The sequence below is a fragment of the Thunnus maccoyii genome, chromosome 7 (assembly GCF_910596095.1).
Source record: "Thunnus maccoyii chromosome 7, fThuMac1.1, whole genome shotgun sequence".
Classification (NCBI taxonomy): domain Eukaryota; kingdom Metazoa; phylum Chordata; class Actinopteri; order Scombriformes; family Scombridae; genus Thunnus; species Thunnus maccoyii.
Window position 1 is genome coordinate 2,349,641 of NC_056539.1, and position 20,474 is coordinate 2,370,114.

General features: G+C 39.8%; 1 protein-coding gene across 3 annotated transcripts in view; it reads right to left on the minus strand.

Moving 5' to 3' along the window:
* Positions 1-20,148, minus strand: part of LOC121900244 (cadherin-2-like) — a 99,427-nt gene extending 79,279 nt beyond the window's left edge. The window contains exons 1-2 of one of the 3 annotated variants that reach the window (XM_042416388.1): positions 19,818-20,148; positions 14,832-14,973 (exon numbers count right to left, since the gene is read on the minus strand). In XM_042416388.1, coding sequence (XP_042272322.1) covers positions 14,832-14,973; positions 19,818-19,859 — 184 coding nt within the window. In that variant the 5' untranslated portion in view covers positions 19,860-20,148. Of the gene's footprint in view, positions 1-13,901; positions 13,921-14,831; positions 14,974-18,069; positions 18,094-19,817 lie in introns of those variants that run through there. The other 2 variants (XM_042416389.1, XM_042416390.1) reach the window with 2 other exon arrangements.
* Positions 20,149-20,474: the final 326 nt, after the last annotated feature.

A 20,474-nucleotide genomic window follows, 5' to 3' on the forward strand; every position in this document is an offset into this window, starting at 1 on the left:
TAGCTATCAGCTAACCAACTAAACCAACCTGTTATCATCAGCCTATAGGCCCATATCCCTATCTTTAACGTCAACACACACGATAAATGTATTCAATAACTTCCCTTCCAGCTAACTAAGTTTTACATACATACACAACCATCTGTTTTAAGCGAGAAGTTAGCACCATGCAGCTATTCTGCCTGTAACCATAAGTCTGTGGCCTACTTCTAAGCCGGGCAACATACAGCTTTTCCCGAGCTGAATTCAACTCAGTTGGGCCTCTTCTCTCAAACAGAATGCTTGGATGTAACTCACTAACTAAAGTCTAATTGCTAAACTGGTTTTATCAAACATTAATAGCTATTGATCTTCAAATATATCCCAGACAAGCCTCCAAATTATATTACAGACTAGTCAAGTCTAGGAGTTAAGGGCTAAGTATCAATAATAGTCCTAACCTGGAGTGTGTAAAAAAGGGGAAAACGAGGGAGGAAACAGAAATAGATGGACTGATTTCCAAGACCAGAGAAATAGCCGGGAGGTGGTTTAGCTTATCGAGTTCGTGGGCCTGTTAGCAGGTTAGCAGTTAGTCGGTCCCTCAGACACCTCACCAATGCTGGTCTTTGCTCTCAAGAGCGGCAAGCTCTGTCTGGGCCTTTCAGTTCAGTTTAGATTATTGGAGGATGGATCCCCAAAATGAAACAGCTGGTTTTCCACCAAAGTCCATGAGCAGGAAAGGTATTAAGCTGTAGTGTGTCCTGAGTAGCACTTCCAAAAACTGGCGTCTCTCATGTTGACTCAATTTGCACCACTCATTCAACTGTCGCACTCCCCCAGCTGAGCCTCATCACGTCATTAGATAATGATGCGCGTCCTTTTTATCAACACACAGCTTAACCACACCTCATTAGTATTTCTCAATGAAAACCAGTAGAAAGTTTTTAGGAAAAGGAAAAAGGAAAAAGAGGAACCACAACCTCCCCATCACTCCAAACACTAATTTGTGCCATTGTTAATATAAAAATATTGATTAGTGCTGCTTTAAATAGCTACAACTTTGACCATCATCACTACAGATGAAGAGGTATTGTAAAACTTTCACAAATTCCTGGAAGATATATTTTCTGTAAGTATTAATGCTATTTTTAAATTCAAATGTGAAGAAGAAAAAATCGACTTCATTTAGAATCACTGAGAGGAAGAACTCCAGTACTTCTGTTATTCTCCTTCATATCCCTCTCTTGCTTTCCTTTGTATGTTCATGAATTGTAGTCATAAGACCTCAGGCTATGCTCAAATTTTGCGCTCAAGTTTAAACATTTTCAACGCAGACTTGTCATAGCTTCAATTTGTATAGCCCAGGATGAGTCCACTTGCATCTTTGCATTCACTTGTGCCACCTCTAAAATTTCTCTCATTTATTTTGAGCACATCATTATAGCACAAAGCGAGCTTTCACAGATTTCTCTAAAGGCAGATGGTAGGACTAAAACTAGGCAGATGGCAAAATTACTTCCAACAAGTTTGTCCTCTTCAAGTGGGTAGAAGTAACATGGTTCAAGTTCATTTGGACTATGGTCTCATTTGTTTATGGTAACTTTATCTGTCTATTGGCCCGAATGGTTGCATGGCAACACGGCTTAGCTCCCCTTGCTCCAACACACAGACACACTCCTCCAGTTTTACCACATACATACACGTTCTGCTTCATTGAACTAGAGTGACCTCCCATTCACTCCTCACACTGTAGTTTCTAACAGCCTAACTCAGCCAGGGAGACTTTTCACTCATTCAGAGCTGGACTTTAATTTCATCATTCTTTGGCAGAAACCATTCATTGTAGCACCATAAATCTTCACATTTAGCTGTGATTTCAGTCTCTCATCCGTCGCATGCACAGGAATTAAGAAACGGTGTAGTGATGAGCATAAAACAAGAAAAACTATGGCTGCATTCCATTCAGATTAAATGTCACTAACTCCTGGATGCTAGGCTGTAATTACAACCTCTGCATACCAGTGGTCCAACTCGGACACCACACGGAGGAAACACTCACTGAGGAGAATACTGTAGGCCTACAGGAAAAAACTCTTCCTCATTTACATGCTTCTATTATGTCAGTGATGATAACATCATTTGGCAGCATTTTCAATGAAACTACCTTCTTGTGCTCAGACACAGCCACCCAAAAATTCACATACAATCAATATGCATTAGAAATGATGCTGTCTATATGTTTTCAATTACAGTGTGCATTACAGATCATATTAACATATTCCAGGGTTTATCTGGAGGCTGATGGATCTCAGTGGTGAGATGAAATTGTACAGATAATGTGTTAAACTGTGATGAGGTTCATGATCTCCCCATCTTTTCAGTCTAGCACCAGCATTGCTCATACGGCTACTGCCATACCACATCGCTGGGAAACTAGAGAACAATATGGAACATTTTTAAATGACAGTGCAGAACAGTGGGTCTGAGAAAGAGAAACTGACAGCTGACTGACAGCATTCTCCAATTTGCTGTGAGAACATCCAGCGACAGGAAAAGCAAAAAAACCCCAACAAGACCGAGACTGAGACAAGCTCAAGATAACAGAGAGGACGTGTTTAGACCAAACTCGAGACTGTTCAATGTCAACGTGAAATGTTTATACAGAATATATATGCTAAGTTTTCCTATAATATCTGCTCCTGACAACCAAAGAATGATTAACATTTTCCTACTTATGTTTAACTAACTCAAAGCAGTTACCAAGGTATGTTTAAATATGACTCCCATTCAGAAAACCTCAACTTCTCTCTAGAAATACCAAGTCAATCATTTTTTTCAGCGAGTCATTATGGTCTCAATCTCTAAATTCAGACCCTCTAATAAGTGTGCTGGTGAAAGTAAATTATTGCTCCGTTAATAAGATTTGAAGACTTATAGTAGCTTTTATGTCTGCTGTGTAGGTGTTTATCAGGGAGTAGGTGTGATTGACAGCTGTGATTGACAGTTGGCTCACCTGCTGCTCTCCCCAGCTCCGGGCTTCACACTGAGTCAGATTATTGTCACAATATTTCACCAAATTACTTGATTATGATACCTGCCCTGTTAGCATAATTTATCTAAAGCAACTAATGTTAGTCCAAGTGTGCACCGCTCGGTGTTTCCAGGAAGCTATTGTTAGCCTGGGTCCAAGTTAGCGGGGTGTGTTTCCTGAGCGTGAAAGGCACCCCACACTCCTTATTTGGAAGTTCCTGGCTCCAAAGGGAAAAGATGGCGCTGACCATAAGCAGCAACTCTGGCCTTCAAACGGGTGATGTCACACTCTCTACGTCCATCTTTATATACAGGGTGTGCTTTGAACAAGTGTTTTAGTGCTTTGTAGGCCTCACCATCCACCAGACCTTCTCCCTACTACCTCTGAGCAATATAAGGATGTAAATCACTTTCTAAAAATTTGTGAAGAGCATATTCCTTACATTGATGGGACCATGACCTTAATGTTGCCTAGGCCACATCCTGTTTGCCACCATAAAAAATCTCAGCCAACCACAGCCACTCTCCTGGCACCTCGAAACAGGAGGCATCACACTCACATTCACGTAGACTGAGGGCGTGGAGTTGTTCCACCTGTTTATGGTTCACTGACTGTAAGTGTTTTTTTTATTGATGATGATAATGATGATATGATGAAAGAGGATAGTTTTGGTTTTAGCCAGTGAGGACATGAATGAACCCCTGATTGGCTATGACAGGAGGGGCCCTGCCTGCTGACCACTGGCAGTAAAATAAAAGGCCACTGTTCCTGATTGGTGGTGACAGAAGCCTCCCACCTCTCTGACAGCAGTCCCCTTTACTACATTTATTAATTTCTCTCTCTCTGTCTGTCTCTGATCCAGCAGTATTTCCAGTGAGTGCACTGGTAAAATAAGTTTCTAGATCACTGGATAAAAAATGTGCAAAATTGTATGTAAAGGTCAGTTAGTACTTCATTTTAAAGACAATTCTTTACATGGCAGAAATGATAATATACAGATATTTTTACTCAGGTAAGCTTGATAGGTGTAACTGATATACTGTATACCTTCTTTCTTCTTTGCTCCTGATTGATGTAAGCTACCATCAACTCAACACTTCCTGATATTTATTCACATTAAAAGCCTTCCTATCAAGGGGAGGCTAGAACACTTTTAATGCAGAAATTCTGGAGGAAGTGTTGAGTTTCAGTCATGGTAGCTTAACATTGTTTGGGGAAAAAGTCAAAAGTTGGACGTCTGACAGGACTCTTGCTGCACTGATGGTTTTAGTGTTGTGAAAATGAACATTATACTAAATTTATCAAGACAACAGTTGGGTTTGCAATAACAAGGGAACAGGGGAAATTAGAAATAAAAGCCTGACACTTTACAGTAACACGTGTACAAGGCTTTGCTATTCTTAAAGCCTTATTCTGAGTGGGGCCAAAACCAATCTTTGTTCTGACAGTGGTGCTAGAGGAAAGGTCATGAGGTTATTCAACTGAAAAGGGTTTACTGTCTTGGGAGCATTAATATGCTCAGCAAATTTGATGTCACTCTTCCTTTTATTATTATTCTGTTATTCCAACACGTTTTCCCATATTAATATCCTATATTGACTCATTCTAATGTGTTACATATAGAGCTGCAACAATTAGTCGATTAATAAAACAGTAAGAGAAAATTAATCACCAACTATTTTTATAATCAATTAATCACAGAATCATTTTTTAAGTAAAAATGCCAAAATTCTGTGGTTCCATCTTCGTAAATGTGAATATTTTCTTGTCTCTTTAATCCTCTATGACAGTAAACTGAATGTCTTTGAGTTGTGGACTGTTGGTTGGGACAAAACAAGACATTTTAGGTTGCATCTTGGGCTTTGGGAAACAGTGATCAACATTTTACTCCATTTTACTCCATTTTCTGACATTTTGTAAACCAAATGACTGATCCATTAATCAAGAAAATAATATATTAATCATTAATGGAAATAATCGTTAGTTGCAGCCCTAGTTAAATATACAGTAGCATTTTGTTAACATGTGAAACCAGACACAAATAAAAAGTATACAGTTCATTTTGAGTTAGCTGAATTGACTGAATAGTACATCATTTTACTAAGATGTAACTGTCAGTGATGGAGGCTTTACAGCCATTTGGTCCCCAATTTGTTAACACTTTTGTAGTTCACTACATGGGAGATATTGTAGCTGTCTGACATTCCCAGTATCACCATTATAAGTATGAGGCTGACTCAAACTGTTTTTCCCACTCAGCTGCTCGCAATTACAATCTGAACAATATGATGCAAGCACAGCATTAGTCTGTCCAGTAAATTTCACTTCAATCCAGCAGTTAAGATTTTGACATTTTGTGTGTACTGTGGGTGAACATGTTTGCTTCATGATGGCACAAAAGCCAAATGTCAGGGGATTGCCAATAACACTAAAGACATCTAGATCAATTTTAACAGCCATCTGGCTGGCAGCAGGGGCCGGGTGACATGACAATATACACAGACAAATGACAGAGATTTGTCAAAGATTTATTCCATTTCTACCGAATAGCTATCCCTTTAATATCTTTTAGACCATTGCAGACAATGTCACAAATCAGTGAGCTGGCCTGTATGGCATTGGATTTACAGCATCAATGTGATAAAGTACTTTGATTTATCACATATTTAACTCTTTCCCCACCAGAGTAATTTTTAAAAGTTGCCAGCCACCGCTAGCACCACAGACTATTCAGTTCTATGATTACGTAAACAGGGAATCTTCTAGTTTTAGTCACAAATAACAATTTTGTTCTAGATTCATTCATTCATTTTTTATATTTTTTTTTTACAAACACTTGAATGTTGGTCATTTTCAGCAACTATTTTCAAGCAGAATATCAATTTCAATAGTTCCCAGGCTTGATCAGCCATAAACCTTTTGCTGGGCATTTTTCTAGGTGGGCTGGTGCAAAATGTTCTCCATGCGTTAGGCTACAAGTAGCATTAGCCGTACATAAAAGACCTCTTCTTCCTCTTCCACTGCATTCCGGTGGTCCTTTTCTTGTCCGGGTGACCTATTCTTGTCAGATGCTAACCCTAACAGTGCCCCCTATGGTGTAGCAGTGAAAACGTCAAATCTCTTCAATGGCGGGGAAGTGCTCTGTCATAAATGACGGGATATATCAATATCAATAGCAGGAAAAGAGTTACTTAAGCAGATATTCTAATCAGGTTAAACGTGAAGATTTTTTGTCAAAATCTGTATCACTATGTATATCAGTATCATACATATTATATATATATTTATATATAGCTTGTTGGAAGATTTTATCTTACAACTTGACATGGTACAAACAACAAGTTTTAAGTAACAGACACTACGTTACATTAGATACAGAAGTGAAAACATTTAGGAGCAGTGAGCATCCCGTTGCTAAGACGTTAACAAGCCTCTGAGAAAAAAACGACGGCAGGAGCAGGAATCAATTGCGAGGGGAAAAAAGGAGAGTGGGACTGATTCAAATGAGTGAGAAAAGGGGAAAAGAGAGAAAAAGAGAGAGAGCTCTCATTCTGTATCACGGCTGCCCTTCCCGAATCCGGCTGTGAGGGGAGACAGTGATATATGAGGCTAGAATAAAGTAGGGTAATCCCCTGCATGACAAGAGAAAAGAAAGAAATGGGAGAAGAAAGGGAAGAGAACAGAAAAAGAGGGGGATTTAGAGGGAGGATGTGGGGAGATGAATGTGTTTGGTGTGTACTGGCTCATGGGATGGGGGGTTTTTCCACGGCTGTGTATGGCAGCGCTGACCAGCAGCCGGCTGAATGAGGCCGTATCACTGACTAACACTCACTGCCTTAATAGGAAGGATGGATGGGAAAATGGGAAGGTCAGAGCAGTCGGCCCTGCCGCACTCCACAGGAAGTACAGGATAGCAACTGACCTCAGCTTGACTCATACACACACACACACACACACACAGATACTGTACACACATGCAAACACAGCAAAAGTATTGCAGCTCAAATGTTCACACCCACGTACTGTATCTGGAGAAATAAAAACACACACAAATACGTACACATACTGAAGATGACAAACAGGATGAGGACCCACACACACACACACTTCCATGGTAGCTATGAAAGTAAACAAAAACCATCATCTCTTTCTCAACAGATAGATAGTCATTATAAACACACACACACACATAGGGAGGGACTATCCACTGACTAAAACACTGACAACAGCTGAATCAACTTTCCATTCCCGGATTTATTTTTGTTCCTTTTGCACGGAAACAGAAACCTGACTAAGTCACGAATACTTTCAGGCAGTTTCCTGTAAGTGTTGAATGAAAAATTCAACTGCTTTTTTTTTTGTTTTGTTTTAATTTTAATTTCGCTGATACTAGTGCCAGGAAGATAGCTGAGTTTTGAGCTGATACCAAAACAATTTCACTTTTTTTACTCTACATTGAGGAATAACATCTTCCTCTACAAACCCATTTTTTCGTTTAGCAAAAGAAGCTAAACTTCTCAAATTTTAAATGTCTTAAAAACAAGCAGCTGTACAAACAATTAATCTAAAATTGGCAACATTTTGACCTGAATCAGGAGGAATCTGTGTTGAGGTTCAATACCCAGCTTGACATTTTATCTGTAATAATATAAAAAAAAAACCCCCAAAGATCAGGATTGGACCATTTTTTTTGATGGATCACTGTAAGCTTTTTATAAAATTAGAGAACTCCAGAAAAACGCCAGAGGACAGATTTCCAAACAATGGACTTTATCATATAACCTTCAGTGTTACTTCCTGTTTCCTCCTACTCTTATCAGTCTGATAGAGGCTGATCTCACCTCTAACCTCCTTTCCCTCACAACCCATCCCCCAGACACTCTGTCTGTCTGTTTTTAATTATGTCTCTCCCCTCCATCCTCTCATTAATAATTCAGTTTTCCTCTGCTCCAATTAAATAATTAACAGCACCCAGAGCCATCAGATTGTAACCCAGCAAAGACACCATGCACATGCCCCCAAATTATCTTCAAACAGCTCAGTGAGTCCCTTACATCCTGCTACAAACAGAGCAAGGTTATCATCCATCATCATCCAGTCTTACTGTGTTTTTGAAATTATGGTGAAGCAGAGAAAAATTCTATTTAGTTTGAAAACATACAAAAAAGAAAAAGAAATGGAGCAAAAAGCTAGGTTTCTGAAGTTGGTCTAATAGCTAATTGAACTTATACTGTAACTATTGGACACACTCACTTCTGATTGGCAGGTAGCTGTCCATTAAAGTTAAATAGTGGGACACCTAAAGCGAAGTTTGGGTCAACAGTTTAAACACTACAGTACTTTTTTCTAAGAAAGATGAGTTCACCAGCTAATTTTACCGAACAGAATTTAGCTACAGTACATCTGTAAGACAATACGCTTAAAATGAAAATTTGTTAGACTCCAGTCAAGTTTTTCATCACACCAAAACTTTATTTCCTGATTGTTTCATGGCAAACAAAGAGAAACGTCCTCCCCGCTCCCTAAACTGGTCCTAAATTGGTACTAGAGTACTTCCTTGTTTTGTGAATGAAGCGGTATACAAGACAATACAAGACCATCATTGCGAATCAGATGTAGCACAATAATCATTTTATCTCAATTATTTTGTTTTCATAATCACTGGAAGACAAAATTGTGATTGAAAAGAAAATTTGATTTTGAAAAATTTGAAATTGATTAACTGTTTACACGAGAACAAAATGCTAACCTGATAAATGCTAAAGTGCAGGCTAGCGTGACTATCTGTAACATAACAACTTACAGAAAAACGTTACTAAGGCTAATGCTTTCGTCAGATCTAAAAGGCTAACTGACAGGCTAACGTAACTTATGCTAACCTGAGAATTACGAGAACTCTCATGCAGGCCAGTAAGTTGTTATCATGACAACACAGCATTGTTAACTCTGCATTACCTATTAATATTTTACATGACATTAATTATTATAGTACAACATATACATTTAGCCACATTTAAAGTCAGTGGCCAAGATTCAACTAGTGTTCTTCATATTGGTGAGCTAACAATGATTCCCTCTATATGCATATTTAAGTATAAATGGTGAGCAATGTGAGACACAGGAAGTCAGACTGATGGATTGAAAATGACAGACAACATCATTTCTTGGTGTTTCTAGCATCCTGACTGCATATGATGTAGCAATTAGTGTTTGTTACATTGAATAAACAACATGGCCTTGTAATTTGTTGCTTAGCCAGCTCACCTACACACACACACACACACACACACACACACACACACACACTGACAAACACACTGAAACACTCTCTCTTCTTGTATCTGTAGCCGCTCTGTCAGCTTCAGTCACTGTTGCCTTGTTACACTTCACAGAGCCCATACAAGCCCACTGAAGCACACAAACGGGATCACACACACACACACACCATCTCAGCTATGTATTATTGTAGGATTTTTGCCTGGTCCTTGCTTTGTTTACGTATACATATTCGCTGTGGTTAGAAGACTGGCTGGTCAGCATTGTTTCATACATTCCTTCAGAATAAAATCACAAAATCACAACAAAAACAGATGAATTCCAGCAGAGGAAAGTCACTTTCTGACCTTAATTTCTCCAGGGAAACTTAACAGCATAACCCTGCTTCATATTCATACAGGGTTACATACATGTTCACACCGGGAGCTGCCCTGTCCTCTTTTAAAGAGTTTCTCAGCTGTAGAGGTTGTGAGACATTTTTACAGTCAAGGGATAAAAACTGGCAACCTTCCAGTCAACATAACCCTCATCTGAGCAGACTGAAGCTAAACTATCTGTGTTTGGTGCTGCAGTGAGTCTACTAACACAATCAAGCTCCAACACAATAACTACAATTCCCATTCAACGATATTAAAAGGCAGAATGCTCTCGACAGTGACAATTTACAGACATCAAGGCATTTCTTGTATGGAGAGAATAAGCAGAGGCAGCTGCAGGCCAAGACATTTGTGTGGAGATATTGATTATCATCACACATCTCCTAATACAGACACGTGTAGACACAAGGCTGAGAAAAACAAGTTTTTGTCCAATTAAAGTCGGGTTTCCATGGGATGTCATCAGTAAAATATGGGGAAGTAGAAACCAAACCAGAATGTATGAGAGCATATATGAGGATCAACACATGAAGTTGTTTTTGTGCCTTAAACTGCAAGAATTGCAAATGTAATAGTTGGAAAATGTTTATTATCCCAAGAAGAAAAGCTCCAGGTTAGCTCAGAGTGCATGTTTAGCTATTAACTTCAGCAATCTGAAGAGCTTGCCGCGGTTACCAGATTACCACGGTAACGCAATCACGTCAAGCCGACCACAGAAGTCAATCTGATCACCTCTTCACTGCTGAGTGAGTGGCTCAAGTGATGAGACATTAGTTATTCTGTCAGGCTTGACATAAAGAATGACGGCCTGTTAATGACAACACTGGAATTAAGACAGACATTAAAACTATAGAAGCTATAAAGAATAGACTACTACAAGAATAAATGCATTCGAAAAGTTCACCGTATTGGTCCAAATATAAGATTTTTTATAAATTTTATATAAAATATAAGATGTTATATGAATTTTTTTCCTGGCAATACATCTGAAAAAGTGGGGTCATCTATATTCTAGACAATTATGTGTTCATAACATCAGATATTCTTTTTGAATGGATAAAGTAGCGGTGTAAAACCAACTCCCACACAGTGTTGCATTATAGGCTGTTTGTAGCCTTAATGTTGCTAGGCTAGTACGTGTCTTAAAGTCTGTTTATAGTGAGTGTGTTAGTCAGTCAGCCCTAAAGAGTTTCGTTAGTCCAGTTTAACCTGCAGGATTTTCTGAAGGCTTGTGTAACGTATTTTTTCTGCCACAGAGGAAATAAATTCATGACGAGTGAAAACGAGTCCAAAGAGTCTTCTGATGTTTCTACTGCAGAAATGGAATATGTCAAGCTGCCAAATACCACTGTCACAGATGATAAGGAGCTCAAAAAGACAAACAGGCAGTCTTATGAATTCTCACTGCTGGAGAAAATCATTTCCAAGAGCCTGGTAGGAGAGTGTGTGAGTCTGTAACTATACTATGATGTAAGTTATGTTCATGGACGACCCGCTCTACCTCCTGAGCCACAGCCGCCCCAATGTGCACTCATTTCATTTCAGCTCAGAGCGTCGACTGCATTTTGTTGTCATTTATGTTCGTGCAAAGTTTCTCTCCTCTCCTGTTTCACCGTGGGCGGGGCTGAGCGCTCCATGCATGTTTGAGTGTGTGTCCTCTGAGCGGAGCAGAGGAGAGACAGTGAACCAGATCAACTTGACGACACCTAACTACACTTGTTGCATTACTGTAAGTGCAATAAAAGCTTTGTGAGTAAAAAGCCAATAAGAGTAATGTAATCCACGCAAAAGATGAACAGAAGACGACGGAGAGCTTTTAAATCATGATGTTACGATGGTAGAGCTTCAGTGGTTGAGGACTGTCATTCATCAGCGATGGATAATGGCATCGCCCATTGGCCCAACCCTACTTAACGCTTTGCAGTCTTTCTTCTTAGAGTTTCATTTCTGGAGCTCTCAGGGAAACCACCACTTAGGTTTGGCTGTCTTGATATGATCTTTTATATCCGCATTATATCTGCATTTTTGCAGTGTGTGTGCAGAACACAGCTTTTTGGTTGCTGAGTAATTTACAGAGGAAGGAGTAAACCTCCTGGAGCTCTTTAGAAAAGACCGACTTTCTCTTCAGCATGACAGCTAACCATTAGCATACTGTCATAAAGAGCTGCAAGTGTCATAGGTTAGCGACAGCCTTGACAATGACACATTAAATGACTGACACACATACAGACAAATCAGTGTTGAATTCAGATGCGTGGTGCACTTTTTCTGTTTTTATATTGGGTTAGGTAATAATGAGTGGGACAAAACATGATAAATGTCTATGTAAGCGCTGAAAACAGGTATAATATTATAATTATTATTTTAATTATGGTGGAAACCAAGACAATTTGGTAGTGAATGCTGAAAACCGGAACATTTCAGTGTTTTACAGATATTTGTTGGGATTCAGGACACTCAGCTTGAAACTGGGACAATCCGGGACAAACCAGGACGTCTGGTCACTGCTCATTAAATCCTATATCAACATAGTTTCTTATGATTAAAGCTTTGCTGGTATACACTGCAGTGAAGTGTCTAGTATATTTTGTGGAAACAGCAGGATTTTCATACATGCTGATCTTACAAACATAACCAGAACTTGTAAAGAAGTCGAACATTAGGAATTTCATGCTAACGTTAGTTTCTTTTTTTTTTTGTGCTAACGGTATTTGTGTTAGGGGGCTTCAGTGCTTTCACTCGTGCTATCAGTTGATGGTTTGGGACACTCACTTCATTTCTCACTACATGTAGAGCTAACTTCCACGAGGTTTGTTAAAAACAAACGCAGATGTAAGATTCAAATCAGCATCTTCACCAGTGGGAAAGCCAACACCATTCAGGTTCAGCAGAGCTGTCTCTCATCCTATCTACAAATATACACTGCTTATTGATCAGGCTGCTGCTAATACCCCGAGGTCCAGTCAATGATACTGATCACTCCAACCCCTCTGACACACACAGCATACAGAAATATCACGCTCATTGATTCTGGTTCATCGGGTAAACAACAACTGGCTGTGTAATCCATGTTAACATATTACTGCAGACTAGGGTTTGACCTATATGGGTCTAAGTCTATTTTACAGTGAGACTACATAACATTTGAAAGAAGACATAACACAGTCTTCCTCTAGCAAATGAAAAGTTTCATTCATGAGCAATAAAATGTCCGTTCAATTCAGTACACTCAAGGATTTGGTGCTACAGACTTACTTTATCTGGTAAGACCAGTGGCCTATGGTGGCTAACGTTAGCTAACGTTACCTAACTTTAGATAGCCTAGATATTGCTGTATAACTGATATCAATGAGTCAGTTCCCTTACATTATGATTCTTCTCTGCTTGCACTTCAATTTACCAATGTCTTGTAGTTGCCACACTGGCCACTGTTCAGCAGGAGTTACATAGTCTTTCAGAAAACATTTATAACAACTTGAGTTTACAGTTTTGGGACAACCAGACCGTAACGGACAGTTTTATTATGTGAACCACTTTTTTTAGATGTACGTTTTTCCCCCCAACCTATCTGATTATCTGACTGCTCATATTTGTTGCCCCATCTGACGTACTTTTAGCAAAGTTGCCGCAAACCAACATCTCCGCTATTACTCTGGGGAGTAAAAAGTTATCATAACTGGAAGCTGCAATGAGAAAAATACCATAGCATCTATATAACCTTCTCAAACAACTCCTGCAGCATAATCCTCTTCTCCACTGTCCGTTTGTGTGCTCATTATATTTCTAACATGTCACCATTGGAATCCGTTTTAACCAACAAGAATTCAAGCTGACCACAGCAGCAGTTCTCCACAAATGAAGAAACTACAACCTTTTTGCAGCAACCTTTCAATCATGGAGTTTGAAATTCCAAAGACAGATTTTAGGTGGATTATTGCTTTAATCTTGTGCCAGACCATGTAGTTCCTTCTTTTTGTGTTCTTGGTATTAGGACTGTCACTTTTTTTTTTTAACAAAATCAAGTTTGAATGAATGAGATCTAACATGGAACTCATTCAATTTTGTTCGAATTCAACCCACCTTATCCTAATCCTAAACTACTTTGTAAAATTGACACGGTTCCGTTCATCCTTTCCTTCATGCTGCTTCACTTGAGTGTCTAACAGTTGACTTCAGGTTTGTTGTTATGGTAATGTTAAGGAAATTGCATTTTTTAAAAAGGCAGCAAACAGCCTTACCTTAATCTAAAATTTTTCCATCTGTTGTGTCAAATCTAAAACGCTTCCACACATTACTCTTCAGATGGTTTGGCGCCGAGATTATCTGTTCACGGCTCGCTAGTTTTCTCTGTTTTGCATTAACAAAGAGAACAACAATTGCTTAGTTTACTGATAGAGCAACAGGGCGTGGAGTAGATCAGACTGACATGCAATTAACGAACGCCCCCCGCTGGAGTACAAGGCATGGCCTGTTGCACTTACATACACTATGAATTTCTAATTCAGACAGTTCATTACAGATTGAATATTTTATTTTTCTCACACTCAAACATTAGTTAGAATAAAAACTACTTGGTACAGGCTAAAAAATAATCAGATTTAGCATTCAGATCATCAATCAAAAGCTCCACAAGAAAAACAAGAAGTTCTCCACAAGTTTACTTCTTAATACTCATGATGCTTACACCAATATAACATTATCTTTTCTTGGGTGTTGAAGTAATAGAGATTCCCCAAGAACTATGCACTTGTCAGGGGATAAAAACGCTCTAAAACCACCTCTAGACCACCATCCAACATCTAAACCTTCCAGGAGAAGAACAAGAAAACACTCAGCCATGCTTTAACAAGACAATGAGAAGAAGCTTGATACACCAGTCACAGTTGTGTTTCATCACAGTATTTAAATTATAGTAAGGACAACGCAGACTAGACCACATTTATTTTAACAGAGGGACAGTATCGGCTCAGTGTATCAATCTAATCCTACTCCACACTCAGTCTTTGCAAAGGTCAGTCCTCTTGAAGCTCCATTATGGTTCAAATATCAGCGGGACTCTTAAACAACCCCCACCCAACAGCAGGGGATTATTACTGGAGCTGTCCTCTCTTCAAGTCTGTGTGCGCGTGTGTGTGTGTGTGTGTGTGTGTGTGTGTGTGTGCACGTACACTGACTGTTGAAGACGGCCTGTCCCTCTGCCAGCTCTTGGTCCATTTCGATGATGTATTCCTCCTGTGTGAAGCCCCTCATGCATGGCAATGACCCCCGCTTGCTAGACGAGCCCTCAGCCTCTCCACCCAGAACAACAACCTGAAAGGAAAAGACAGGAAGATGAAAGAGAATGAGAAACAAATTCAGATATCTGCACGCACATTAGACAACTGAATCTCGATGCCCTCACAACCTTTTGTAACTTTTTGTCTTCTTCAAACAGAAGGGTGATTCAGAAACCTCATTCAAAACTCACATTTGTAATCTGGAAACATGTACAGCTGATAATAAAACAAGTTTGCAAATCATAAATTCTTCATAAAATATCTACTTTATAAAAGCTGAGTTCTGACTGAAGCAACATGAGCTCTCTGCCGTTGTTAAGGTTGAAGGTAAATATGGCAAAAAAAATAAATAAATAACGAGGAGAGAAGCAATTAGCACAAACCAATGATTTAAATTTTCCACATTTTTTAAATTGTATCTTTCAAGAGTGAAGCAGAAGGAAAATGGTCTCTGTCAAGGGGAAAATAAAATCCAGTTCAGCACCAGTCCAAACCAAGAGACCAGTATTAATCACCATGAAGAGCAGGAGACAACTGGGTCAATTAATTTTGATGATAATTAGCGTCTAGACTTTTGTCTCTCCTGTTGTTCGAACACAGACCACCACTCCCCTCCCCTCCACCTCCTGTGCCACATACACACACACACACACACATATCCCCGCTCCTCGGCTCCACAGTGCAGCAGAAAAGCATCTGCTGTAGTTTGCTAGCGTGTGTCAGTGTGTGTTAGTGTGTGTTAGTGTGTGTTAGTGTGTGTTAGTGTGTGGCGGTGTTCCTCTGTGATTAAAGCAATGAAGCCAAGAGGGGTGCCGTGATTTGCTTCCACTTAACCCAAAAACTTTAAACCCTCACGTCCTCGCTGCCCATCCTGACATGTTTGGAAAAGGTGGGGGAGGGGAGGGGGGGGGGATTTAGCACGGCTGGCTTTCATCTCTTCCCCTATTAGCAGAAGGAAGGAGGAAGTAAATACACATAGCAAGACTCTGGTGTGATGCTGTGTTTCTGCATAACGCTGCACAGGTTTCAGTGCTGACATTTAGAGGGCGGGCAAAAGTGAAATGGGGAAGAAAACGGGAAGAGGACCCAGAGGTCATGCGAGGGCTGTTTCTACTCCAGCTCAAAAATGTATCCATTCAGAGTAGTTAGTTAGTTACTTTTAGGTTTCAGACTGCTGGTCAAACAAAACAAGATATGTGAAGAATCTGTTCTTTGGGAAATGTGATGGACATTTTCTAATAGGCAGATTAATCAGTCATAAAAATACATTTAGTTTCAGCCCTAGTTTATTAAAAATGAAACTGTATATTGCATACATACACTTATTGCTGTACTTTTATGTTTCAGGTCCTGATGTCTCATCAAGTATTACAGAATCTGCCATAATCATATCTACATCTACACATACAGATAAGAATGCTTTAACTAGGATCATTAATGAGGACACTAATAATCTTTTTAGCTACAAATGCTGATTTCATCTGACAAATAAAGTGCTTGTTGTTGCCTTCTTGGTCTTCATTATGTATGGATGTGGACCCTCTAAAGCTTTGCTTGGAGTGAAAACCTCCACAACCCACCTGACCTCTTTATTAGAGGCAGGGCTGCCATCAGCACATGCTTTAAGTAAGAGAGGTAACAGGCTTGGGATTGAGCATCAGCTTCATATGCATGGTGATCTGTTGGGTTATGTCCTACAGCATCATGTCATGAAGTTGCACCTGCTTCATGCGGGAGACAGATTGCACAGTACTAATGGAGAACGGGTTATCAAAAGAGCACAAACAAAGAAAGCCATGAAGAAAAGAAAGACATATTGTGAACTAGACCCTGAATCAACTATGCTTCCCATACACAACCCTATACTGAAGACAACTAGAGAATTTCATTTGTAAGGTTCCACCTGTCACACAGGTCGCCCATTGAGAAAAGAAGATGAGTTGAACAATAGCTGTTCTCCCTTGCTATTGGCACAAAGAATGACTCTCGTACTATTATTAGTGCTGTGACTAAAGATTATTCTCATTATTTCTGAATCACTGATTGATCACTTAGTCCAATAAATGTCAGACAATAGTGAAAAATTCCCATCACAAGCTCACAGAGCTGAAGGTGACATCTTCAGGTTGTTTGTTTTGTCCCAACAAAAAGACTTGAACAATTCATTATAATTGTGAGATTAACTGACTGTTGATTGGCTAATCCAGGGATGGCCATGGAGAGCCAACAGTTTTGCAGATTTTCATTCAAACCAATGACTCCACCCACTGATGAGCTTCCAGAGGGGAGGAACTCCTCATGGAAAGCACCCGCTGATGTGATCAGTTAAAATGAGGAAGTAGACTCTCTGCTGGTTCTCCTGGAATAATCCATTAACTGACTAACATGTCTTATGTCCTGGAACCTACAGTAGTTTGGCAAAATTTGTGCAAAACACAAATGAACTGAATTCACTATTTACAGGCACAAACAACAGAGTCTTATTTATGTTACCTATGTGCCTAACATTTTGGAAACATGTCCTTGCTTATTTGCTTAGTTCATGTGTTTTTTTCAATAATTGATTAATCTTCTGGTCAATAAAATCTCATCATAGTGCATTATATTTTCCCAGACCCAAGAAGATATTTTGAAAATTCCTTGTTTTGTCTGATCAACAGTCCAAAACTCAAAAGATATTCAATTAACTCAACTGAAGCTACAGGCTACTTCAACATTTCTGCTTTCAAAAATATTTTAAGAATTCATCAGTTATCAAAATGACTGCCAATTTATTTTCTGTTAAATGAGTAGAAGATTAATCGACTTGTTTCATCTCCATAATCAGCTAATTATTTCAGCCCCACAGTAAACTATGAGCAACCTATGTGTCAGGATGTGTTCCATGCAGTCTCATAAAGCTGGACTCCTGCTGCTTCTTTTTGTTGTCTGGATCAGTTAATCATGTTTCTTAAAAGTATATTATTTAAAATGTAATCATACACCGCAACCATACATATTCCACATTAGTAAGTGTATTCAGGAGAGATACCTGTCTTACATAACATTATTAATCTGGCACAGTTGGCAATGGAATTAAAAGGCGTACATAAGAATATTATCCATGATGCAGACAGAAAACTAAACACACCTGGACTTATATTCCATCCGGTCCAGCTCATGTCCCAGACCTCATCTGTTTGTTGATTACATGTGTTATCTCTTGTAGCAGGACTGGGTCAACACACAAAAGGTACATTCATACAACACTACTCTATATACTCAGTGAGTGGATTGAATAACTGTCCAGCATGTGCGTAGAATTCTGTACGGTCAAAGTCTACTTTCCAATCAATGGCTGGCTATAAGGTCTTTGCATCCATGCGGTCGATTATACACTGGCACTGAGGAGGAAGTCTTTCTGAGTGTAGGAGAGAAGAATGGAGGAGCTGATTGGCTGTAAATTATTTTGCTATAACATTTTATGACTGACAAGCTTAGGGCAAATGAAATCTGCACCAATATACAGTCATTCTTAAGGATTCATAAATCCTCACACATGAAAACAACAGTGCTGATGATTCGCCAAAAGCAGAGTACCAGTCTTTACCCATCATACACCACAGGTTTTCATGCCTTTCATGCAGCCATTGGTGTCTGGTGTGTTGCTAAAATGACTGGAAATGTATGAAAACACATCTGAAATGAATGGTAGACTGAGGAAAACGGTCAGCAGTAATAGAAGTCGCATGTTGCTTGTAAATGAAACAGACCATAAAAATGTTGGTATGGTCCTTTAAAAGTTATATTCTTACTTCTGGGAATGTGCTGAACAGCTTTGATACAAACATCATCACTGTCTTGACTGTCAGCCAAACACACACTCAACTCTGTTTGAAAATGGGGGGAATTCTTCTTGCTTCACGCCAAACCTCCAAGTAATGAGATTTCAGACCTTATGAAAATAGTCTTCTTTAATTCAAACATATCAGCCTAATGTCTACTTTCACCAAGTGGCAGCAGGGGAAATATTTAAACGTTGGCTCAGAACAGCAACATGATAGAAGCAGGGTGTTTTTTTTTAACATTTAATGGATTTGGTTAAGAGCACAGGATGAGGAGGCTTGAGAATCAGTATTAAAATAGATGCAGTGCTGAATAGACTGCTTAATTGAGGACCAGACACGACTCGTAAAACGTCTTAAACCTTGTCCCATCACGTCTACCCGGTTATAAGAGGACACATAAAACTGCCATCTTTTAAATGGAGATCGGTTTATGCTCGCCACAAGATTTAAAAAAAAAAAAAAAAAAAAAACGATGTATCGGGGTCTCGATTCACTCAGGCTAAACTGGATTACAGCCCAACAAAAGTCAACCATCTGATTTCAGCTGAAAGCAACATGAATTGTGTCATAAATGAGATGCTGGAAAAGGCGACAGCAGCAGCCGGTCATCCAGGATGGATGGATGTGTGTTCAACAACACACACACACACCTCGTTTATGCCTTTTTTTCTCTGCTTCTACAGCCGCCGTTTCATGTGAAACTCTCAGAAGCACACGGTTACACATGCATTTGTCTTGTTAGTTTGATAAATGACTCGGAGCAGGTCTGGGGATCAGCAGCGTTTTACTGCCACTGTGTGAATATAAGCAGCTATTGTCGGCCCCCGTATAGTCGACAAATGCAAAGATTTAAAAAATTAAACTCAGCTGAAGCGAGTAAAAGCAGCACAGATGCAGAGTCAATAATAATTTCATTGTCCTCCTCCCCTCCCCTGCAGCGCTCCTCTCTTGTCTCCTCTAACGGGCATCAGTCTCTGTTTGTTCTGCTCTAGCCTACCGCAGCATCCGCCAATCGGAGCTGACTCTGTGCAAAATTGGAAATATTTTTTACCTGCAGAGCCGCCATCAGCATCCAAATCCCAAAAAGATGCATTTTGTTGAGTTATAAATTCCTCCTTTCCAGAACCGACAGAGTCCTTCGCGCAGCGCTGGACGTCAGATATTTAATTCCCGGTAAACCCCGGCGGCATGAGGCAGCCTTCCTTCCTCCACCAGCCCTCCTCTGTGTCTGCCTGATCTGCCCGGCACAGCGGTACTCCAGCCTGCCTGCGACTGACTTAACGCCGGCCCCTTCGCGCCTCAGTGCCGCCCTCTAACGGACACCAGGAACACTGAGCCCGGCTGCAGAGACGGACAGTCCACACAGGCTATAGGTGGTTGCTTGGGTAGTTTACTGAGACTGAATATGTGAAACATATCTGATATGATCACTGCTTGAAGGGATACACCAGCAAGTTTGTGATTAATTAATCAGTCAGTTTAGCAATTAAGTGATATTAAGCAAACGATTTGTCAATGGTTGGCTCCTGCTACACTTAATACATATTTTTCCATCCAAAGTGGAAAAACATGCAACACAACCACCGAGTTTCAAAGGAGATACTGTCAATTACTGGAGCCAGAAAACTCCACTTGTGGCACCAGTAAGGAAACCTGATGGCACCTGAAGATGCCTGTAGTTGGCAGAGACACCTGACAATCAAGCAAA